Source organism: Perca fluviatilis, chromosome 12, assembly GCF_010015445.1.
Source record: "Perca fluviatilis chromosome 12, GENO_Pfluv_1.0, whole genome shotgun sequence".
Lineage (NCBI taxonomy): Eukaryota > Metazoa > Chordata > Actinopteri > Perciformes > Percidae > Perca > Perca fluviatilis.
Genome location: NC_053123.1, coordinates 13,103,573 through 13,128,985, shown reverse-complemented (window position 1 = coordinate 13,128,985; position 25,413 = coordinate 13,103,573). Strand labels below are relative to the sequence as shown.

The 25,413-nt window shown below is 39.8% G+C and overlaps 1 protein-coding gene across 2 annotated transcripts; it reads right to left on the bottom strand.

The window, feature by feature from the left end:
• Nucleotides 1-7,335: 7,335 nt before the first annotated feature.
• On the bottom strand, nt 7,336-23,757 carry LOC120570582 (coiled-coil domain-containing protein 138-like). Of its 2 annotated transcripts, none has more exons than XM_039818979.1 (15): nt 23,606-23,757; nt 23,074-23,113; nt 22,713-22,827; nt 22,519-22,619; nt 21,954-22,117; nt 21,631-21,768; nt 21,076-21,195; nt 20,275-20,352; nt 19,900-20,019; nt 18,822-18,974; nt 18,584-18,700; nt 16,622-16,835; nt 12,380-12,553; nt 9,708-9,846; nt 7,336-7,511 (listed from the first exon to the last, which is right to left on the bottom strand). In XM_039818979.1, the coding sequence occupies exons 1-15, from the start codon at nt 23,684-23,686 to the stop codon at nt 7,385-7,387; spliced, it is 1,881 nt and encodes a 626-aa protein (XP_039674913.1). In that variant the 5' UTR covers nt 23,687-23,757; the 3' UTR covers nt 7,336-7,384. The 2 variants fall into 2 exon arrangements, with proteins under 2 accessions (XP_039674913.1, XP_039674914.1); XM_039818980.1 differs by having other exon boundaries at nt 23,080-23,113.
• Nucleotides 23,758-25,413: the final 1,656 nt, after the last annotated feature.

Below are 25,413 nucleotides of genomic sequence, written 5' to 3'. Positions count from 1 at the left end.
TTTTATAATGTCATAACTGACTGATAAAGTATAACATTATTATTACAGTTTATCTTGGCTGGATTCTGATAAAAGGAGTTTTGTGACTCTGGATTGGACAATCAAGACCCAAAAAATATGGAACAATTCCACATTACACTGTACAATAAATACAATTTTGACGACTTGCTTTGATGCAGTTATTTTGTATATATAAGTTTTATAGTTGCAATAACCTTGAGGCAGTACTTACTGTTCGAGCTAAATGTTAACGTCGACATGCTAACATGCTGATGTATAACAGGTATATAGTAATGTTGACCATGTTCAGCATCTCAGTTTAGCCTGTTGACATGCTAAAATTTGCTAATTAGGACAAAAAAACTAAGTAGGGCTCAAGGATGAAGGCATATCATTAGTTTTGTCATGATAAATCCAAACTTTGACCTGTTGATTGAGCTAGATGAAAAGTTGCAGTTTCACCGCAATTTATCCAAAAGTTGTTGAGATTAATCACTGCCAGCATGACTCACAATGTTAGCGTTAATTATGCCAATAAATCAAAACATTTACAGGACAGATTTAATATCAGGGTTAACATGAAATGTATAATGGAAATAGATCATGGGAATTCAAATCAATTCAAAATTTGTGTTTGACTTGACACATCTCACCCCCCGAGTGTAGGAGGTCTCTTCAAAATAGAGAAAAGAGAAAAGAGAAGAATTCTCATCTAAAAAGTGAAAAAAATATATACATTTAAAACATTTATATATTTAAATTTAGAATTAAAAAGTGACATAGGATAATAAACTGCAAAGAAAGTTTTGGTCTTCTCATACAACCACCAGCACTATCAAAACCTATATAAAAATGTAATGAGCCATATACATCAAGTCAGACTAATATACAGTATAGTAAATTATTCCATATGTCCATACCAGATTGTTGTTTGTCAACCATTACACCAGGCACTGAGAGGGTCTGTTAATGGCTTAGAGACACCAAATGGAAAACCGCTAATCACAACATTTTCCAGTTCATTCAACACTCAGACAGTTAATTATAAATGATTAAATGTGACATATTAACTAGATGGTTCATCAAATGCGAGATGAGTTCATTGGAAAAAGACTGTAGGAAAAGATTAGTAGACTATAACTTCATTCAGGCATCACTTTTGGCCCTCAAATTCACCTTTATCTCTCCCACTGGCTTGCTACTGCAAGTTGTGAAAGCCAAACCACTTATCTTTCAAATGAGAGATAATAACCATAACATAATTTATTTGAAGGTTTCTATATAGAGGTTTGTTTTTTATTTACTGTTACCAAACGATGAAGAATAATACAAAAGTTTTGCAAACTAAATTTCAGATTAGTAAGTAATGCAATTTAGTGCAACAGTAGAGGATTTTTTTTAATTTATTTTTTTATATATAACCCTTTTCTCCACCAACAAGTCAAATCAGCCACTCCAGTGGCATCTTTCACTGTGTGGATATGAATTTGTTCCAAGATTCCCAAAGCCTTAGCTAAACAATGGTGGTGTGTATGTCCTGGCTGGGGATCTTAAATCTGTTTCATAGAAGGTCTGTCAGGGAGTGAGACACACACACACACACACACACACACACACACACACACACACACACACACACACACACACACACACACACACACACACACACACACACACACACACAGAGTAGGTACTGTACACCCATGTCTGCAGAAGTGTGTGTGTGTGTGTGTGTGTGTGTGTGTGTGTGTGTCTTTGTCTTCAGGGTCTGTTTTTGCATCTAAGAACTTGGCTTGACTTTAAACGAAGAGGATAAAGTCATAGAGCCACTTCAGGGCAAGGAGTGCCAACCATAAACCTCTGCCAGTCGGTAACACCTTCACCCTCAACACAATAACTGCATGCACACACTCATCCCCGTCAGTCGCCTGCAAACACATCAAACAGCAAGGGTACAAGTACTGTCCAGACCTCAGTCAGGTGTTTGGATCAGAATGTTTGTCTGTCTGGAGTACAGAGTGAACTGTGTTTGCACTCTCAGTGATTAAATTGCTTTCAACAGCCACAGCTGCACTACAATTTTGCAACTACTGTTTTTAAGGAAATATCCACTGAAATACTGTCACATTTTTTATAAATTATCTGTCAGCAATGCACCTTGCTTTTACAGCCGTTATAGCTGGACTGGCACAGAGGCAGTGTATTTAGCCATATTTTCTACTGCGGTATAGTGATGGACAACAAATAAGTAAATTATCCTGCCGGATTGTTTAAAGAAGTCTCTATTAACGTTGAACCTGCAAGTTGATTCTACTTGACTCACAGTTCTCCCTGAAGCAGCACATCACATTTATAAGTCTAAGGTGGGTGAGTATTTGGTGTTTTGGGTAGAGCATAGGTTTGGAACCTTACGAATTTTTTTGGGGAAATAGACGTATTTGCTTTCTTGCTGAGAGTTAGATTAGAAGATTGATACCATTCATGTCTGTGCATTAAGTACAAAGCTGGAGACAGGATGTGATTAGCATAAATATTAGTTTAGCATAAAGACTGGATTCCGGGGGATATAGCCAGCAAAAAAAAAAAAAAAAAAAAAAAAAAAAAAAAAAAAAAAAAAAAAAAAAAAAAAAAAAAAAAAAAAAATGTTGTTGAGATACATTAAAAAAAAAAAAAAAAAAAAAAAAAAAAGAAAAAAAGCCAATTACTGCGCTTTAGAGGTGCTGGTAGGCAAACTTTGAACTTTAGACAGCCAGGCTAGCTGTTTCCCCCTGCTTTTACTCTATATGGTAAGCTAAGCTTAGATTTAGATTTTTTTTTTTTTATTGATCCCAAAAAAATGGGAAATAATGGTGTTGCAGCAGCAAAAATATCAGACACACAGCACACATACGGAGTATACATTAAATAATAGGAAACAATATACATTAAATAATAATTGAATACTACACAAGCAATATTTAAAATATATACAATTTGGAAATAAAATGTACAACTGATTCAACTGATATAGATAAAGTTAATGTACAAGTTGGGGAGTAAAAATGTACAACTGTTTCCCTAGTAAAGATAGGATGTAGATAAACCTATTATGCAAGGTTGTGCAAGGTGCATTCAGTGCAGTTGTGATGTATATGAGTCTTATCTCACACTCAGTGATGAAGTGTTAAAAAGTTGAATTGCCTGTGGTAGGAATGATTTCCTGTAGCGGTCCGTGCAACATCGAAGCTGTCGGAGCCTCTTAGAGAAGGTGCTCCTCTGTTGGACCAGTGTGGGGTGGAGAGGGTGGTCGGGGTTATCCATGATAGATAACAGTTTGTTCAGTGACCTCCTCTCCACCTAAGCTAATTGCTTGCTGGATCATGACATGAGTGGACATGAGTGTTATCGATCTTTTAATATAAATAAATGGCAAATCTGTGACTACTGTTAAATGTGCAATAAACATAATACAATTTGGTTCAAGTTGTGCGAACTCAAGTATTTTCACTGATCAACATGACATTTTTTTTAATAATGATAAATAGGTGGTTAGAATGAAACAATGTACAGTACAAAGTGTAGACACCAACAGCAGGCATATTGGAAAATGAATGAAATTTAGGAAAACAAAACATTTGGGGACATAGCATGCTAAATCATGATCTCTATGATCATGTTTGACATTTCTTTTCTGATGTGAACCTCTAAGTCCATCTTAATGATAGAAAAACAGAATATAAGAAGTTAAAACAAACTGGATATGGAAACTAGTGTGATCCCAGCATGTCTACCACGAACCACGACAGCTGCTTCCACTCATAACTCCTTCACACACACACTAGCTAATTTACAGTCAGGTATATTACCAGATCCTCCATGTGCTTATTGGATTACTCAAGCAGCATATTTATGCATATTGCGGCTGGTGGAAATAATATACATTTGGTGGTCTGCCATGTCAATTGCTGATTGACTTGACTTTATGGTTGTGCTGAAGTGGAACTGCTAATGTTTCCCATTGCCAGCCTCCTCCCACCGACCAAATAACATTTTAATGAGGTTTACCAGCCAGACCAGAGCAGGGCGACTCTTTGGGGTAATTTTCTGAATTTTTGGTCCACTGAAGAAACACAAACATAAATCAAGATCAGTGTTTAAAGTCGCGTGGCTGTGCAGGGTAGACTGGCAGAGTTAAGGGTGTTAGGGAACACGGACCAGAAAGGGCTCTGCCGACTGCAGTGCAGGCCAGACTTTACTGAAGTTATGAAAGTAAATAAATCAGCCGTCCACAATTCCTGGAGTAGGAATAAAGGCAATAATGCCCTGTATAAAAGATACTCCACCCAAAGTCTATGTGACTATCAAACCTTTAGCTTGAATAGCAGCTGGAAGAAGTTTGTAGATTCCTTCAGCTTGAATTCATTTCACTTACAATAAACTCCAAATGTGACAAGTTAAAAAAAAATCTAATCGCCATCTCCACTGTCCATCAATGTGCTCAGTATGTTCCAGTCTTATTTTTGCCAAAATACTGCTTCTGTGTTATCATACTTTGACAGGTTTGAGTCACTTTATTAAGTACACTTGTACAATCAAATCCAATACAATATGAAACAACTCTGCCATAAATAGTGCCAATATTATAAAAAACGTACTTTTTCTGGGATTTGGGGTGTTATTGTGTGTCTCTGGTGCTTCCACACGCATACAAACTTGAAAAAAATAAATAAATCCTGCCTTGTACTGACCGAAGTTGAAGAAACAGCTAGCTGATGTGGTATTAGATAAAGCAGCGTTAGCTTCTAGCTAGTAGTCCTTACCTAGCTACTGCACATGTGCGACTCCCAACAAAGATGGGATAGAAGTACGATGCCTCACTCTGTAGCTAAAACAGAGACCTGAACACACAGGGTGAAAAGAGGAGCTGCAGCAATGTGCAGTACAACAAAAAAAAATTGTTTTTTGAAAATTAAACCATGTAAACCTATTCTGGTACAACCTCAAAATACAATTATGAACCTGAAAATGAGAATAATATGGGCACTTTAAACAAACCTTAAAATGTTCAGTTGTTAAAAAATGTTATTTCAGCAATACGTTTATTTAAAACGTATATAGGACAGACAAGAACATCAATATTGAACGATTCTGCAAAACCCTGAAACTCCAGTCAATGCCATGTTTTTTTGTTTTTTTTCATCTAATGCTAACATTTGGTTATGGCATATACACTATGGAGAAGGTGTGTTAGAGCTGAGCAACTGAGACAGTGATGGTTAATAAAAAGGTGAATATCAATTGCACAAAAGCTGGATTTAAATTGTGAGATTCAGAATTGTCTAATATGAATGTAATTGGAAGGGGTACTGGGCTGGAGTTTCAGTATTTACCTTGAGAATACAAAATGTGTGATAAAATATTGTAAACTCAAAGTCCCCTAAATAGCTTTTGACTATCCTAAATAACAACTGAGCGAATTCCGTTTGCTGAGGAAGGCCATGGGATATGGTCAAAAGCTCTGAAAGATATCCAGATAAACAACTTTGTCAAATGAATAGGTCAGTTGATATAAGTGATGAGTCGCTTCACAGTGAGCTCCAGGTTTCAATCAATTTGTAACAGAGAGAGCTGACGTGCTCCGAGGCAGAAAAGAGGAATGCTGAAGAAAACAGTTGATGGTAATGGTTGATGATGATTTTGACAGAGTGGTTTTATTAGGCACACTGCATTCTGCCTTGAAGTGACAGACGCCTGTGGTGGGTTGAGATCTGACACAACAAACTGATTTTGGGATTTCTGAGGGTTTAAGGTCAGACCTGTAAACATGTACCCTGGGTGGCTTGCTGTTTACGTGGCTGCTGTGTGCAGAATGTGTTCTGCTGTTGATCATAAAAGCTGCCGTTTCCATTTGATATCATCCAGATGCAACAAAATTCACAAAAGCCACAATGGGATTGCAATATAAGTAAATACTCTCCTCATCCGCAACAGTGCCAGCAAAATGTGTCCTCCACTATTATCTATAATAAAATCGCCTCTGCTTACGGCAGTTGACGGTTGTAAAAAAGTAAGCAAGAAAAGAATTTAAGGTTGGCTTTGACTTAATGAGTAGGATGGAGGGGAATGTTCCCCTTCTGGTCTCTATATCTATGCCCTGGCAAGTTTCACCCCCAGTGGAGATTAAAATTATACTACTTATTTACAACAGCACAATCATTTTTTAAAAGGTCACTAAAAATAAATTGTTTTCCAGTCATTTTGTATATAAACAGCTCTGTTTTAACATTGTTCTTGCATGTGCTCCGGTGCATGCAACGTAATAACAGAAGTGGTTAGAAACCAAAGTAATTTGGGGTAATAGCATTTCATATCATTAAATGGGCTAAACTATGAGCTATAGCTCACCCCTGAACCTTTAACACAGCTGAACATGGGATGTACTGTATGATCCAGAATCTTCCAAAGGAAAAAAAAAACATTTATTAAAAAAAGAAAATGCTATAAAAAAGTAATTACAGTGAATATACTGTAGTTGTTAAGCTTGTTTTGGGGATGCATGATGCTGCAAATTTGTCCGATTTCCAAAATGTATATTCTCCATTGTAGTTAGACTGTACATTACTGTTGTGCATATCAATAGCGTGTGTTTCCTTTTCCAACAATGTAACTACTTTAACTGTAATGCTTGGTGCAGATGCAGACAGTTTCCAAGTGCTTGCAAGCACTCAAGGATTTACTTAATCTCAAATATCTAAAGCAGGTCTCATTTAATTTGGCAGAACATTTCATTCTCCTCCATCAACCGACACCATCAATGTGCCCCATACTGAGACCATTACTCCCATCCACCCACCCATGCTCTGGAACAAACAAATAAGACAAGTTTATACAAAACATATGGATTTTCCGCATTTCATATGTAGTCCAATCTTAATGTCCTTCAGTTGTTTTTGTTTATTGTCATTACAAAAAACAAAAAAAACCTTCACATACACAGCCTCTCCTCCTCTGAGCACATCAGACACCCATTAAGGCCACTGGCAAGCATGACCCTCGTTTTCATCACAGAAAGAAAAGAAGACAAGACATCAGATTAGCATTGTGGAACATGAAAACAGACGGGTCACAAAGTGCAAAACATACACGACACTGAAAAAGTACTTCTGACAGGCAAAAGAACTTCAAAAACATATCACTATATAAATAAAGAATGTGCGTCTGCATATGGTATTTGAGGTAGAGAAAGATGGAGCCTTGAAGTACTGTATAGTTGGAAATATGGTTATTACAGTTTGAGCACACATGAAAGACCAAGCAACGTGCTGAAGTACTGAAACACAAACTGGAAAGTCTGACTAATCAAAGAGGCCTTTAATGGAGCACGAGGCAGAGAAACACATGAGTGTTATTTGAGGTTGTGGAGGATGGACCTGAGGTTGAGGCAGAGGAAGGTGTGTGTGTGGTTGGATCTCCGATTAAGTTCTTGTATTTGGAGGTGGAGGGAGGACAGTTCAAACAGACGGCGGTTCTTCCTGGACAAAAATCAAAGAAATACACCCTTCAGTCCAAAGACATTCAATGAAATATAGTCCCATGAATAAGCACACTCCAGTAGTAGACCAGTGTACTACAGCTGTATAACTAGTCCTCTCTGGCTGGGTATACACTACCTGAACAGGCCGAGAATGAAGTTTAAAAGTTAGATCTGACAAATTAAATTCTCAACTTGATGACCAGCTGACTAGGTTAGTGAACACACTCTTAACCTGTTGAGTCCAGGAAATAGATACACTACTAAACTTCTCCAGATGTAAAGGTGCTATAGTAGAAAAGTCAGGGATTACCAAAGTTATTTGGATTTATCGTCTGGGAACCATGAATGTCTGTGCAAAAGTATGTGTTGATCCATCGTATAGTTGTTGAGATATTTAAGTCTGGACCAAAGAGGTTGACCGACTGACCAACCAACATTTCCATCCATAGAGCCGCAGGCATGGCTATTTTGGGAAACGCTGAAGGCGTGTGTTAAATATGACTTCAGCACACACAAAGATCAACTAAATACAGTACTTGACCGCCACAATCTAGAAATTATTAGATGTAGACCGTAAAAATTGTTCTGCAACACAAACTGTGGCTATGATTGACCTAAATAATCCTATGGTTCCCCTGGAGGTCGGGACGCTCCACTTCCGGGATTGCTCCGTTGCTGACGGAAATTCCGCAGGATTTCACTCATTTAGACAGGATGTCCGTTACCTTGGGCTTTCTTTGTGTTGGCATTTTAAACTCTGGTGAATTTATGAGGACTATGGTTAACCGCTCCTCAGATCTCTGCAGGGTAAATCCAGACAGCTAGCTAGACTATCTGTCCAATCGGAGTTTTCTGTTGCACGACTAAAACAACTTTTTAACGTACACATGTCCACCAAAACAAGTTCCTTCCCGAGGCTATTTTGCAGCGGCACAGTTGCTCCGTACGGCGCTTAGTGCCGCCTAAGAAGATTGTGATTGGTTTAAAGAAAGTTTTTATCCCATCCCGGAATGCTTTGTGGACTCACCTGACCCTCCTCTGCAGTGCTGTGGAGGAAGGTCTGGCAATGCGAGCCTAGGCACAAGATCAAGCTGAGAGTTCACGAGATAATCAACAGGGTAGCAAATGAAAACATTCATGCTACACAAAAATTACATTTATGTTTTCAGACGTTCCTATAATCTTTGCTTTTTTTCCCCCTCTGAACTACTGAATATTTGTACTTTTTAGGAGTCACAAGTCTAAAAGGTTGGGAACCACTGTAATAGTCCACATGGGGTGACAGAGCCTTCTCTATAGCTGCCCCCTCCCTCTGGAACTCTCTGCCCAAACACATCTGCGATTGCACCAATCTGTCCATGTTCAAATCACATGTCAAAACTCACCTTTTTAGAGCGGCTTTCAATTTGATAAACGTGGGTGGATTTAAGTGTGTGGATCGGGCCGCATTTTTCTGTCCGAGCCCGGCCCGCGTCCGTCAGAGCAGTAACCGAACCCGGCCCGAGCCCGACAGGCATTAACATATTTATGTCCGAGCCTGACCCGAGCCCGACACAGTTAAAATCTCATTTTTTTCTCATATTAATGACACATGTACGTTTGTTTGTGTGGAAAGCCCGTTTTTATTAAACAACTGTAGGAAGGCATTCGGAAATGTCAACAGATGAGCGCACACGGGGCAACAAGCGCACATTAACACAGGCTTTTTTAAATTTAAAATGTTCAATGCCTTATCGCGCCGATGTGACCGAGCCCGACCCGAAACCGAAAATCATTTCTAAATATCTATCCGAACCTGGCCCGGCCCATCGGGTAGCGTCGGGTCCCGACGGGCTCGGTTCGGGTATCCATCCTCTAGTGTGGATTTATTTTCCAAAAACTCTGTAAAGTGTCTTTGAGTGTTGTAAAAAGCCCTATATAAATAAAATGCATTGTGATTATTATGATGTCATTGCCTATCCTTGGGAAAAGGAATACAAATAGTTTGAAGTATACAGTATAACTGAGCTCATATCTGGACCCAGGTTGAATATTTCTCAGATAAAGATCAGTCTGTGCAGACACATAAAAGAAATGATAAGAGCGCGTATGGCTGCATATGTCCGAGCCTGCAGGTATTTACTTCCAATGATCAGAGACAAGTTAATCCTTGTTCAGTGTGTGGTATTATCAGTATGGAGTAGAGTGTGTCTACCTGATGCTGGAGAGCTTCTGTAGGAGGATGGAGAGCTTCTCCAGTGTTGGGAGCTCCAGACGAGGGTTTTTAAGAAGCTGGGAGGCCGCGCGGAAAAACTCCTCACAGCTACACGACTCCAGGAAGGGATTTAAGTAGCCTACAAGTACACAGACGAAACAAAGAAAGAAATATATTATGAAAACAATTTCTCTTACGAACAACACATTGTTTATGCAATGTTAAAACTTCAGAGGAGATGGAAATTATCAACTTCAGCTTTGCATAGAAATCAAAATTACATGGATGCACAAACAAACAGACCGTGACAACGCTTTAATGATCAAACTGAGTTCGCCGGGGACACAGATGCTGGTCAGAGAGAGACTCTCATATTGTCACTGTTACCCCCATCAAACCATAACCTCACACACCCACACAGGGAGATCAAAAAGAGGAAGGACAACAGCATCAGTGCACACAGATGGGAGCTGCACATTTTTTTAATTAATAAATTCCTAAAATTTCTCCTTCCTGGTAAACAAACATTTGTTTCTGCTAAAGTCACATCGCTGTTCCTTTTAAAACTAACTCTCCCCTGTCTTCGACCACGCACAAGTGTGAGGAAGAATACAATATGAGCCACAGAGGGGACTTTTTTTGGCTGGTACAGAGGTTCTGCTGACATCAAATCAAAGCAGAGGACTGGACCGGGAGGAACAGGATCAGGTTCAGATAAGACGGGTAGGGTAGACTCTGATAATATGAGAAGGATAAAGCAGGAAGGAATAGTTTGGTCAATCCATGTTTCCAGCAATAACATCACCTCAAGATTATAAAACTACAATAATGCATGTTACTGACCGTGACCATGAACAATGTCTATACGTTGTTCTTGCTTGCTTTGCATTTTTCAAACTCCAGCATTTCTTTTTTTTTTTTTCAATCAAACTTTCTGGGGAATATATATTTAGTATATATTTATTATATATAATATTTAGTGTAGTGTCTGCTGATAGCGGCTGGACAATATGGTTATCAACAAAACTATGTACATGCAGCTGAACAAAATCCTTTAGTCCAACAAAGTTGTGAGGTTAGGAGAGGTCAGAGGCTGCAACTAATGATTATTTTACTTTGATTAATCGGTTAATTATTAATTTTTGATTAATTCATGAATTATTTGGACAATAAAATGTCACAAAAGAGAGCAAGGTGACGTGTTGCTTTTTATTTGCGTGTTTTGTCCGACCAAATAGAAAAACCTGAAGATATTTACAGTGATATAAAACAAAGAATAGCAGCAAATTGTCACATTTTCATCAAACTGAAACAGGGAAATGTCTGCCTTTTTTAAAAATTACTTAAGAAGTCATTGATTATCAAATTGTTGATTCATTTACTGTCAATTGAATACTCATTTTCGCACTGAAGAGGTAACATAAAAGCTGTAGTCATATTTGTGTTATTGGAAATTGTGACCACTTGGTTTAATTTTTCAATATCTTTCAAATGGGTGATAGTTGATTCAAAACTTATGAGTTAATTAGAATAACATAGTTTGCAACTAGCACTTATATCTTATTATGTATTTCACTGAGTGATATCGTATCTTATTAGGAGCCTAATGAATGTTGGGAGCACCTATGTGAACACTGCCCAGCCCTCTGATGGGTGTTTATATTTTTAATGTGTGCTACATTCTACACATATGTGGCTATATGGAGACTGATGGAGACATAAACACTCACAGAAATACAGACACATTCCTCATGGGTTTGATGGTTGACAACATAGGTGCTTTGGGACACATTAAATAGTCAGAAACAGGGGAAACAAAGTCCTTTTCTAAATTAGTATAAGTGTATATGACTGAACTTTAAACAAGCAGTCAAGGTGTCGCAGTATGACCACAGACGTCCCGTATGTGTGTGTGTGTACAACTTGACATTTTGGTTCTCTTTTTTTTATTGGCAACCTTCAGGTGCAAACCTTTCTCCCCCTCTTCCTCACCCCTTTCCCGTCTCTCCTCGTTACTGCTTGTAAAACACAACAGTTAGCAGACTTACAGTCCCCCTTGAAACACACAACTGTATGTACACACACACACACTCGCACATACGCACACGCACACACACACCCTCACCCTCACCCTCACCCCGGCCCCCTCCAGCATATGGATCTGATGAAGCATACAGCAATCTTAAATGATACGGCTCATAATCCAGCCGTATCATATCCCCCCCCCATGGAAACATTGCAGCTGTGCTCTCCCCTCGTCCACCTCTGTCAAGTCTTTTGTCCTTCAATAAAAGATCCAGGGGGCGGTGGAGGTTCAAGGTTTTATGACAACTTCTAAATCTTTTGCCTGACCAGTGTGTATGATTGATGTGAGCTCAAACAACCCATTACTTTTCACATGTGGTTTTTATGTGGGGATGATATGGAGTGATACTGCAGGAGGAGCTGGCATAAATTATAGTAAAGAGTGATAGTAAAGTCTGGGCTAGAAAAGTGATCACAGCAGCTTGATGGATGAAAATCTTTAAACAAACTAATTGACTTAGGAAACTGCACTGCACAGTGTGGTGGTGGTGACCAACATGTATCACTAAGGTTGCTGTGTTGTTTCCTTTGACAGCCACAGCTGATCATGCTTGTGCCTGAACCCTCAATTTGTGTCGCCTACTTACGGGACTGTTCAGTTAGCTGCATGAAGATGTCTACAGGTGCGTGCAGGCCTCCACGGCCAGCCCGGAGCATCGACAGCAGCACACACACTCCTCCATAGTGGATGAATAGGCCTCGGCTCTCCTCAGACATCAGCTCGGTACGGAGACTGTCCAGAGCCTGGGCCAGCACATCAGCTGCGGACAGGACAGAGACAGATGTATGTGCACACAGAAATACTTGATTTAGTTTTAAGTTGAGTTTTTTTTTCATGTCAGTCTTATATTGGAGTTTTAGACTTTCAGCTAAAACTGTTGTCCATGAATCGAGTCATGAAGTGCAAGGATAAGAATAAAGGCTAAATTATGTCATTTTATATTTCAAACAATTCTAGAGACAAATCTAGACCAAAACCCAAACATATTCAACTACTGTATAATGCCAGACCAAAATAATGTCAGGAATTCTCACTGTTAAGTGCCTGGAACCACCAAATGTTTTAAAAACTTGAAAAATAACATGAATGGTTGATTAGTTGATTATTTTTTTTCGATCGACTAATCGTTGCAGCTCTAATCTCATCTTTGTACTATATAGTCTTTTTAGCATTTTGCCTGTTAAGCAACGGGATACTTGTCTTCCATCTATGCTTTCCCCATCTTATCCCCACTATCCAAGCTGTGTTTCCATTCTTTGTCATACTCCACCTCTGTACTTTGGCCTTACTGCTTGCCATTCTTCTGTCCAGAACCCATTCAAGTCCAGAACCCATTTTTCCTGACAAATTCAAAACATATATATGTATACGTTTTCTCAGTAAGCCATGCAGAGCTACAGGAAGCAGCAAGACATTAGCACAGTGTTATGACCCCTCCCTTTTCTGCCTGCTGTTGCTGTTGGCTTCTCTGGCTTTCCTGATTGAGCTGGCAGTTTGGGAGGGTTCGTTAACTAATTGGTGGACACCTGGGTAGGCCTCAACCAAGATATTTATTACCCCTTTTCCACCAACAAGAACCAGGTGCTGGTTCAGAGCTAGAGCTAGTGCCGGTTCGGAGTTGGTTCGACTGACGAGCCTCCAAAGAACCAGTTTGCTTTTCCACAGGCTAAAGAGCCAGCACAGAGCCAGGTCTTACGTCACTGTATACGTCTCATCTTACCCAGCAATGTTAGCGCGGCGGCGCCAAACACAAACACACTATCAACAATGGCGGACGTTGCTTTGCTATCGATGTTCATGGCTTTGCGGACCTACATCGGCATCCAAACTTGGCGGATCCAACATGTTCGCGCGGCTCGCCATTATAGTGCAAGAAAGCAGCTTGTTTCCTCCTCTGACCACTGCTGTTGTTGTTTAATCGCGTCCATCGTGTTTATCTGCTAATTCAAAAATGTTCGTCTTGTTGGTCACGGTAACCCCGCCCCCAGCTGCTGACGTAAGCGGTTCTTACTTATGGCCCAGCAATGATTTGGTGCTACTTAAGAACCACTTTTACTGGTTCGGAGCTGGTGCTTTGGTGGTCGTTTGGTTTGGTTGGAGGCCAAACCGATTTGAAACTAGGCTCTGGCTCCGAACCAGCACCAGCTCTGCCTTGGTGGAAAAGGGGTATATGAAAGTCATGTCTCATTGTTGTGTCTCTGCCTTCTCCTTCTCCTAGGCTCCACAGGTTTGGGTTCGTTTCACCTCCTCTGTTGCAGTTGTCATTTATCCACACGTCTTTCACTCACCCACACACCACCGATACATTTGATTCCACGCGTTATGATTCTTTTGTTAATCATTATCTTGTTTATTTAACAATAAACAATTAATTGGCACTTTAACCTGTCTGGTCTCCCCTCTTTGTTACATGCGTTGAGCCGGTTTGTGACAACATACTGTAGATGTTACACATCTACAGTATCCCCAATCAGTATAAGAAGCCATGCAAGCATCAAAACACAGCCAAGCAACACAGACCCGAGCCATCTTCTTGCACAGTTCAACCACACAAAAAGTAACAAGCAGTAATATATGATCTGTGATGACCTCAAATAGTACTGAGAATTTCTGAAGTTCCAAGAAAATGCTTTTCAAATGTCCAAAACTGCAGGATTTATAGGACCTGACATAAGATAAAAGCTTTCTTATTTTATTCTGGACTGATTTTGGTTAGCTCAGTCTCAGAATGGTACCTATTATGTGTAAGATCCCAGAAAATCTGAGGGGGAAGAAACATCTTTCCATTATTTTCAATCTGGATTCACGTCAATCCAGAGAAGGAGAGAAGACAAACCTGGTAAGCAGACAGACAGAAATAAGTCTCTATAGAGACATGTTGATGGAACCCTCGAGCATTACGATGCAGATACGGCCAGCCAGTTCAAAGGAGAGTTTCATAAAATATGTCAGGATATGTACACCGCACCCACTGAGTGCACTAAGATTTATAGTGTGGAAGGCCAGGGAGTAAAATGTGGATGCAGCTACAAGCTCCTTGACCTTTTCAAATATTTGGATCAGAAAAAGACTAAGAGCATAAAGCCATGCTAGTGGCTCTGTGAGGCTAATGCTCTTTGTAAAGAAAACAAAGTTGTAAGATAGATGTAAGCAGAGGTCCAAAAATTGTTTGGGGTGGATGGGAGTTTGCAGATATCTGGTTACAAACCAAAGCACTGGAGAAATTTAAATTTTAACCTGATGATGGCGCTCCTTTGGGGAACATGAATGTCTGCCCTAGTTTCACAGACATCCAATATTTGTGGAGATATTTTACTTACTTACCAAAAATGTCCATTTGTTGGTGGCGGAAGATGAAAACTCAAGAACCAACAAATGTATTGGGATACATCCTCTGGAGACCTTGAGTATTGGTACAAAAATGCACAGCAATCCATCCAATAGGAGTCAAGACGGTTCAAAATATCAAACTCTTTTTGGCACTTTAAGAAATGTCAGGGGATCACTAAAGTCATTTGCAATGATCCTCTGTATGTATGTTTAACATTTCATGGCATTCAATAGCTGTTATGATATATTTCAATATAGACTACGGGGGTGGACAGACTGACATCGCCATCCCTTGTGCCGCAGTGCTAGCGTGGCTAGAAAACCTGTGTATGCCCTGATAAGCTGATCTGATTAAACCTTCCCCTGGCCAGCAGTGTTTCATCAACTGTAAAAGATGGAGTACACAAACAGGACAGCTTTGGTCGTCTCTGCTTTGCACTCAAACTGAAATATGTACGTGAATTAGCAGTGATGTGGATTTAAATGTGAAGTAAGAAGTTTACACAGCATGCTAAGTATGTGTAACACCCAGTTACAGGTTTTAAACCCCTGCTGTTTCTGTGGATTCACACCTACACAGGGGGAGTGCTGGCTTAGTGGGAAGTGATAAGCAACAGCAGGTGTGCGGCTCATAGTTTCTGTCTGATCAGGATTCTGAGCAGCAACTTAAATTAGACTGCCATGACATCACTATACCATGGATGGTTAAAAACCTTTCCTTTGTATCTGCTTTTGATTAATACAATTATTATTACTGAACATGGGTTAAGTGTAATCTAATTAAAACATGAATCATAACAAGTCAATCGCTTAAATTCAGTCTGCGATGCCAGCAGTAGATACATGAAATAATTCAGTGTTCTGTGATTTCTCAACATGGGAGATTGAACAATCTTTGCAGCTATCGTGACAGTACAATTCTGTGTAATGGATGGAAAACAACAACAATAATATACCATTGTGTGGAATCAACTAAGCTTAACAGCTTTCCACAGCTGAGCTGATTCTCTCTCTCATTTCTATTCCATCTTCAAAGGAAAGGGAAAAGCCAAAAAGCGTAATATGAGCACTTTAAGTAATTTACCAAGCAAAGAATATTTGCTGGTTCCTCCTCAAATTTGAAGATGTATTGCTTTTCTCACTTTTAGATTGTTGTATATTGAACATCTTTGGGTTTTGAACTGTTGGTCAGACAAAACAAGCAATTTAAGGATGTTACCTTTGGCTCTAGGAATTTGTCATGGGTATTTTTCACTTTTTAATGACACATTACTTAATTATGGACATAAAATCAGGATAGTAGGTTAGAATAATGAACCCAACGCCCTATCGATTAATCAAATAAATAATCAATTCACACATTTATCGATAATGAAAATAACCGCATCCCTACCTGATTCATTATTCTAACCTACTATCCTGATTTTATGTCCACAATTGAATGCCCGATTGCATTTTCCAAATATAATGCCCAAGATACAGTATGTAGTATTGTTACCTTGTGTGACAGTGCGGAGGATGATGAGGGAGGAGAGGATGCGTGTGTGAGGACAGGGGCTGCGGTAAAGGGGCCAGCTCCTGCAGGGTCCACCAGCAGCCCCACTGCAGGATTTGGGCAGGTCTGGATCTTCAGACTGAGGCACTGTTAACTGGGCTGGGGGCTTTGATACTTCCTCTCCTATCCGCCGCAGAGTGGCAGATAGTGCTACATGCTGTGCAGATACAAACAAACACACACATAAAAACGCTGCTTATTGCTCAGAATTCATGACTGTGCCAGCAGTCAGTTACATATAAAATAATTGATATGCCTACAATGATCTGTATCAAACGCCAGTGTAGAAAATACATGCTCAGCCTGACAGGCAGCCGGGCGGGCTTCTTCTCCAAATAACTTATGGAGCCAATGAATTAAGACCAATAAACAACAGCTACTATCCAATATTTATGTTTTTTCCAAAGCAGTGAAGAGCTGGTGGTTTACAAACTTAATACATCCCTCTCTCCCTGTCTACTACACCCTCTCCCCAAAGTCTCTATCAGCTCCATAGAGACACAATATTTTGAGTTATCTCCCTTCTTACATTTATACATCGTGGCCCGATAGTGGTTGTTTTTTGTCTTAAAAGTGAACACATATTGCAGCAATAAGGGAGCATGTGATTTCAGTTGAACATCAAGCATGTCACTGAGCAGATATGACATGGCCTGACAAACAAACATGTGGGTTCCAAGCTCCCTGCAGCAGGACTGGAGAAGAATACTGAAGCTTGGAAGTTGGAGGCACTTATAGAATTGGGGTACAGGGGCAAGGGGTGAAGGCTGGAGGATAGCTCATATTCTTGATTGGGAGGTTGGCCAATGAGCTAAAGTGAAGGGTTAAGGGAGGCTGGTATATGGCCTTCACAATAGGATAAGCCTACGAAGTGGGATTGGACAATCAAGCAAAATTGTCCTTTCACGCGTCATCCCTTCAACCAGAAACGGCTGATGTACAGTGTTTGTCATGGAGGGCTCTCGAGGGGCTCATGACCCTTGTCATAGCTGCAAAGACAGGGACAGCCTGTTCTAATGTCTAGACTCTGTTCAACACACAGAGACAGGCAGGCGACTTCAGATAACCACGCTTCTCATCTGAACACAAGATGGAACTCGACAGGACCTCCAAACATTAAAGCCCGCCGTGCTGTGAAGGGAGATGGAGCGATAAAGTGGATATCCCCTACTTGAAGTGGATGTGTACCTCTCTGATGTGTAGCTATGTCTTGAGGGAAAACTGTGAGCGTCGTGTTTGGTTTCTGCTGCAGTCATGTTGTGAAAGTGACCCAGCAGCTTTCTGTAGAATAACACTCATCCTTTGGGCCAAACACAGACAACTAAGAAAGGGGTAGGCCACAGAATTAAAAGCCTTTTGTTATAGAATGTAATCTCACTCCCCTGTTTTTGCTTTTTGACAGCCCAGATAATTTATTACAAAAGAAGGTGGATGATGCTGAAAGGGGTGGATATCCAACAACATTTTATTTCCGGAATAAATATAAAATAAATACTAATAACTAGCATCTCCTTGCTTCTGTGTTAAGGCAGTACTTATTATGAAGCTACCCTCAGCCTGAGGTCACTGTCTTGATTATATCTCTTTTTACTGCAGAACTGCAGGTCATGTGACACCATCTGGCCTACAAATTACTTTTTGGCACACAGTCAGTACAAAATAAATGGCTGTCAAGCTAACAGGAACATTTACTGAACATCAGACATACTGCTCTTTGAATTGTCTAAAATCCAGATATTATTTTGTGAAAATCTGTAAAACCTAAAAAACAATGAGGCTAATAGCCCACATACCCCATATGTTCTATTATTGCTGTGGTCATACTGTATGTTCTCTGATGCGTTCTATAACTACTTTCAGCAGCAGCCCAGTTTACCCACAGGAATAATCACATCTTATCTTTACCTGTGTACTGCTGTCCATGTGTTTCAAAGCCCAGTGGATGAGGCGAAGAAGGTTAAGGAGGAGGTCAGGTTCTGACAAAGGAGTCTGATGAAGCTGATCTGCTAATAATGGCAGCACCTACGGAACCAGAGACAATTTATGACTTTGATCGTGACAGAAAATTGTTAATTGATCTAATGCTCTTTTGTGGTCAAGACACCAAAAAGAGATCACAGTGAAGCTACAATGAACATGCTACCTTAAGGCATCTCTCGTTGAGTACGATCTCCGGAGGCAGAAATTGGCCAACACCTTTCCCTTTGTTTGCTGCTACTGACGAGAACGTCTGTCCATCAAGTACCCAGTCCAGTAGAAGGACCAGAAGCTTTAGTGGTGTGGGACTGGAGCTGCCCTGAAGGAAGGAGGGTGAAAATCGGGTTTAAATGACATTGCAGTGGCTGGGTTAGCTCAGTTGGTAGAGCAGGTGCACATATATAGAGGTTTACTCCTTGACGCAGCGCTCAGGGGTTCGACTCCAACCTGCTGCCTTTTGCTGCATGACATTCCCCCTCTCTCTCCCCTTTCATGTCTTCATCTGTCCTGTGAAAATAAAGGCCTACAAATTCCCCCCCAAAAATATTATATTGCTAAAGCAGTCATCTGCAATTAACGTCACAAAATGATGACTTTAGTTATAGTTTTTATTTTAATAAGCCCTTTATCATCTGTCAGATATGCATCTTGATCTGGATTCTACAATATGTCCAGCATGGAGTAACGATGAGCACCTAAGAAGTCAAGATTTAAAGAAATGTGACTATAAGTTATAGTATTTCTATTTAAAGCTCAGCCATGGGACATACTGGTGTATTTGGAAGTGTGAACATAACATCTATAATGTGATTTCACTGGGGAGCCTGAAGGTGTTAATTAAACTGTGGAAAAGGTATGGTAATAGAATGAAAGTTTTGCCTCAGTCAATGTTCTCTGAATAGGGAAAGAAAGATATCAACCTGGCAATGACAAGTACAGCTGTATCCACTGAGCTCAACTATATCCACTGATAATTCATCTTCATCAACAACAGTGACAATAAGAAAATCACAAACTATGATTTATCATGTCAGCTGGCAGGATGAGTGTGGTTTGTGGAGGAGGACTGTTGTGCCGTTTCCAGCTTGAATATGTGTTAATGCGTGTGTTAGTGTGTAACCATGCTAAATGATGTGCACAGTGTTTTTTTCAAAAAACACATGGACATTAAATAAAGTAATGCAGACGTAACACAAACATACATTTATTTATTTATTGTTTTACACACAAATTTGTTGAACTACCTTGTTGCTGGGTTTTCCAGAGGGAGCCATTTTCTCCTTTTTAGCTGGTTTAATACACTCCATGGTCTTAGCACTCACTTTTTGACAGCCTCTCGATGCTATGCTGTGCTCATATTTCCTCTGGAAAAAAAAATTAATTAATAATCAAACTTAAACTAAATATATTAGACGTAAAAAAACATCTTTACATTCAACAAACTCCATGCTGCAAGAAATATGGTTTAAAATTATTTGTAGGGTGTATAAGGTTCAGTCAGATTGTATGTTAGAACTTACAGTGCTTTCCATAGAAAACTGCCTTGACTCTAGTTATTAAAAAGCATGAAGCAATGATCAATGAACATCTGTGCACTGGTTAATAATGTATGTTCTTACCTGTAGGTTTTCAAGTCGAGCATGCACCCTCTTGGATTGGCTCTCCAACTTTTTATTCTGTTCATTGATCTGATTCAACTGTTGATTTAAAAACATTAAGTGTCAATGTGCTATGCAAGCCTACTGTCTAGACAAACATTCCTTAATTTTGTTTCATTCCATGGATAGAAATCGGGCATTTTTTGAAGCAAGGAGAGCTTCTTTCAATAGCAACAAAAACACTTCACATTCCAAACAAACACTAAACCCCAAAAAAAATGCAGATTTTGTGATTTGACATTACTTGTATGTATTGATGTATTATTCAACATCCAAGAGGGTTATGTCATAGCGCCCTCCTGTGGTCCAAGGTACTAACTGTTCAGTATGAGCCTTCTACTCCTTCAAGGAAGTGAAGATTTAATCATTTTTGGTCATTTTTTTATGAAGAAAGATAATTCCTGTCAAACATCTTGGAACATTGAGTGGATATCAGGATTGGTTGCTGTAGACCCCACTTTGGATCTATTACTCTCAAAACAAAAAAACATATAGCACTTTAATGTTCAGCCCCACTAATCATAAAGCCTGCAAATTTACACAAAGTGATGCAATTAAGACTTTTAATTTTAATACGCTTTTAATCACATAAAAAATAAAAGTATTTGGAGTCCTTGGAATGTTTGTTCATTTAAGACACATGCAACATTCCAGCCCTTGAGTTAATAAAGTTTTAGAATGTTGTTGGACTTTATCCACCTGGCAGAAACCAACAACATGCAAACAGACAATCATGGTTTGTATGTGGTCACTTCTTCTAACCTGTTTCTTCATGTTGTCATTCAGCTCCTTGATGGTGTCAAAGCTGGACTTGAGCCTCCTGTTCTCCTTGGTCCTCTCTCGAAGAAGATCCTGCAGCTGGCTCACCTCTTGCTGGTGTTTCTGGTGACCAATACATACACGATGAAACACATGATGAACAATTCAACCACAACAACAATGCTTCAACGCTTTAGTGATGCATTACACTGACTCGAGTTTGCTATTCAAATTCTATAATAGTCAGTCCATTGCATCCCCCCTTGTGTGACTGGAAATCTTTACTGACCATGACAAAAAAATGATATTGGCTTAGTTTGATTTGTTTAATAAAAACAATAGGTTCATAGATGAGGCTGGATTATCACATTGCAATACAGTGTATTTCCTGAATTATTACTAGCTGTATAATTTAGAAGTTTATCACTGAAGACCACAGAGTTACTTCCTGAAAGGAGACATGTGGTAGGGTGGAAGGAGTGGGAATGAGGTGTGGTAAAGAAACATAACACATCCCTTGTGTTGAATGTGACTGGATGGAGTCTATGTGTGTCTGACCTCCTCTACAGCTGGTATGCGAGTGTGTACCATCTCCTCCAGCCCGGCCAGCCTCCCAACAGCCTCCTCTTGTTGCTTCAGCCTCCTCTCTCGCTCCTGCAGCTCCCTCTCCCATTGCTGCTGGCCTTGTCGCTCTGCCTGCACACACACACACACACACACACACACACACACACACACACACACACACACACACACACACACACACACACACACATACTTTTTAGTATCTTTAATGCAAAATACAAAAACTTACAGATTAGTCACTTTCTCTGTTTTGTATTTACTGATAAACCGTCATTACAATGTTTCTGCTCTCTCACCTTTAGTTGTTCATAGATGGTCAGCATCTCCTGGTACACCTTTGCTAGTACTAAGGGAGAAGAACGGCACGAGTCAGGGAGTTGGCAAGCTCTCTGCAAGTCTGCGTCGGTCTCAGTTTCTTGGGACCCAGGGCTACCATCCAGACAGGAAGGCAAGGTCACATCTGGACAAATAGAGGTATAATAGAAGGTAAGCCCAAGGCTACCTCATTACCCATTTATAACTAAGGCTCTTAGGAAAAGTCAGAAATGTCAGCAATAACAGGAAAGTAAATAAATCCATTGCAAGAACTCAGGTGAAATGCAGGGATTAATCAATGAGGGATATTTTATGATTCATTTCAAAACTGCAATCATATCAATGGGACTATACTTCAAAGGACTTTTCAGGAAGTATCAGCCCTGAAATGTTTCAGCATCTGCTACTTTGAGTTTGCTAGGTAGTCAGTTCTTCTACTCAGAAAGCACAAACACTGGTGACTGGTAACTTGCTCTGAGAACACACGCACGCACGCACGCACGCACGCACGCACGCACGCACACACGCACACACACACACACACACCTGTTTCTGTAAACAGCACCTGGGAGTCCTGAAGTGGAGCAGCTGTAGACTCCCCAATCAGGTCCTCATTACTGCCATGCAGACCATGATCACTAACAAACCTTAGAAAAGACAGCAACAAGCATTGATCAAGGCATAGTACTCAAACACAAATATGGAACACGGTAGCCTAGTTGTAATCTCATTAGACTTACTGGTCAGGATGGTTGGTAACTGCTTTGAACAGCTCATGTAAAGCTTTGCTGTAGCATTTCAACTCTTTGCTTGGCCGTTTGGCTCTGTTGGCCAAAGTAAGCCTTTGTACAGCCTCTAAAATATTGAACAAAGCAATGTTAGGCGTAGTTAAAGGTGTGCCATTTTGTTTCATGTCAAGGATCATCAATTAGATGTGGTGTTAGATTAAGGTTCAGCAAGCCTGTCTGTGGTAAGATTACTGTGCAAAATGTGTAACTTGCATTACACTGTAGGAGACAGTAAGGAAGATAGTGAAGCTATAATCCATACGGTCACCCACACACACAAGTGTGCGCATCTGAGCATGTGAAGTGCACATACCCTCACCGGTTCCTGGTGTAATGTCTTCTGGCGGTGGCAACTAAAAATTAGGACAGAGTAAAATAGCACTGATTTGACATTTCTTTTCTGTTCAGCGTCAGAATGTCAAAACTGTGTTCAATTATCTGTAGTCATTTTGACTTTTCTGTCATATCCATAGCTGGAAGACAACACATTATACTTGTAAAAGTGTGTTGCCTTAAACTGACGTTATGACAACAAGCGAGCAGTGCAACATATTTGTCATATATATCACATATATTTTCAATTTAGCTAGCGTTTACTGTTTGTAAAGTACAGTAACGTTACACATGCTTTAGTTTTATTAAAGTGAACGTTCGCTAAAGTTGCCGTTAACTAAATTATGGAAGTAACATTCAGCTCGGTAGCGTTAGTGATTGTTCTATATCTATGGGAGATACCATAGACATACACTGTATTGGTGATACCACTGACAGATGAACTGACATGCTAGCTAGCTAATTTATGCATTGCTTCCACTAACAAGCTGAGTGTGTTGTTAAACTCAAACCTGTTCCCTCCTCTCCAAATATTTCTGCTTAAGCTTCTCGACTGTGTCAACCATGTCGGTGTCTTTAAACTGCAGGTTCATAGCTAGCGTTAACTGTGGCTATACTATTGAGAAACTGCAGGCTAGTGTTGTGTTTTCTTTGCTCCACTAGTGTCAAGAATCACAAAATAGAATACACTTCCGGTTAATACTTTCAAATAAAAAAACACCGTTCTTTTATTATGTATCATTTTTGCTATTTGACGCACATTATTTTGAAATTCCAATCGCCAAACTTCCGTTTGTTCTTAACTGTCTATGCGTTTGTTCTCTTAATACATCCATGGTTTGTTGTCTGGAAACATAGAAATTAAATTAAATTTGGCGGATGAATGATCATGTGATGTTGGAACTTTTTGTTCCCCGCGAGTAGCGCCCTCCAGCGGGGAAGGCACCGCCGAACAGTGGATTACAGATAGGGTGAAGCTATTTGCACCCCGGGTACAATTATGCTATTTGTACCCTGGTGCAATTAGAAGTGCTATTCGTACCCTGGTGCAATTAGAGATGAATGCTATTCGTACCCTGGTGAAATTAGAAATGAATGCTATTCGTACCCCACCGGTGCACACAGCAATGTGTTCTATTAATACCCCATCTGGTACAAATATCAATGTATGCTATTTGCACCCCTGTGCATTTACAGTACCTTGGCATATATTTACACACAGTTATCCATACTAGCTACTTATGTATTACACCTTTTTGGAATATTATCGCCCTGACATTCTTACCCTAACCATAACCAATCCCACTCCTCTTTTTTTTTTGTTGTGTAATAAATTCGCGTTCGCGGGCCTATCTAATCCGAAATTAAAAAATTAAAACCACCTAACCGGGGAATCGAACTCCATACCCCCAAAACAAAGGTCAGGGTTCTAAGCACTCACCTATAAGTTCCCACGGGATGTCACACAACTGTTCACCACTTGGTGTCTTCAAGCCTCGGTTGCTAGGTAACCATACTGCATACAAAAAGATAGGTACTAACCTTATATACTGTCTATGGTACTAACTAACAAACTAACGGTTGTATGCTTTCACTGAAGACAGAAAGCGCAACTGTAGTATCCATTTTCCGCTAGAAATTCAATTGTTATAAACTCTAGAGACAAAACATTCCTAATATGCCAGTTTTTGCGGTCATGGAAGATGAACGTCCGCCATGATTTCGGTGCACGCGAGCAACGTGTTTTTGTTGTTACGTCACAGGGTGTGAATAGCTCAGCTGTGTGGCCGAGGCTAATTGTTGTCGTACCGGGGGTGCAAATAGACACTCCGTTACAGATATCTAGACAAAACATTGATAGGGAGACGGTTCCCAAACTTGTTTTAATCTTTTTAATGCACATAGTAGGTTAATTCAATATGATATAGAATGGAAGACTGTAACATATGTGCTATCTTACTCGGTGACAGGCTATAAATAAAAAACAATAAAACAAGAAACGGTTATAGGCCTATTTGCGGTATTAACATGCTTTCTTCAGTTTAAAAATAACCAAATAAATAATATTACATACTTTTTGTACTGTTTGTGTTTTGTTTTTCTTATTTCATTTGGCTATAACACTCTTCTTTGGAAATTTAACTATGATATTTATGTCCTTTTTAAAATTACATTTATGTAATTTTAAGTTAACTACATTTCTAACATAGGTCTTTTTAGTGTAATATGCTACTAACATCTGCTGTGTTGCCTATTTGTACTGCTGACATTTACTGTATTTGTTAAAAAAAAAGTGAGCTGATTAACCTCAAGTAGCTAT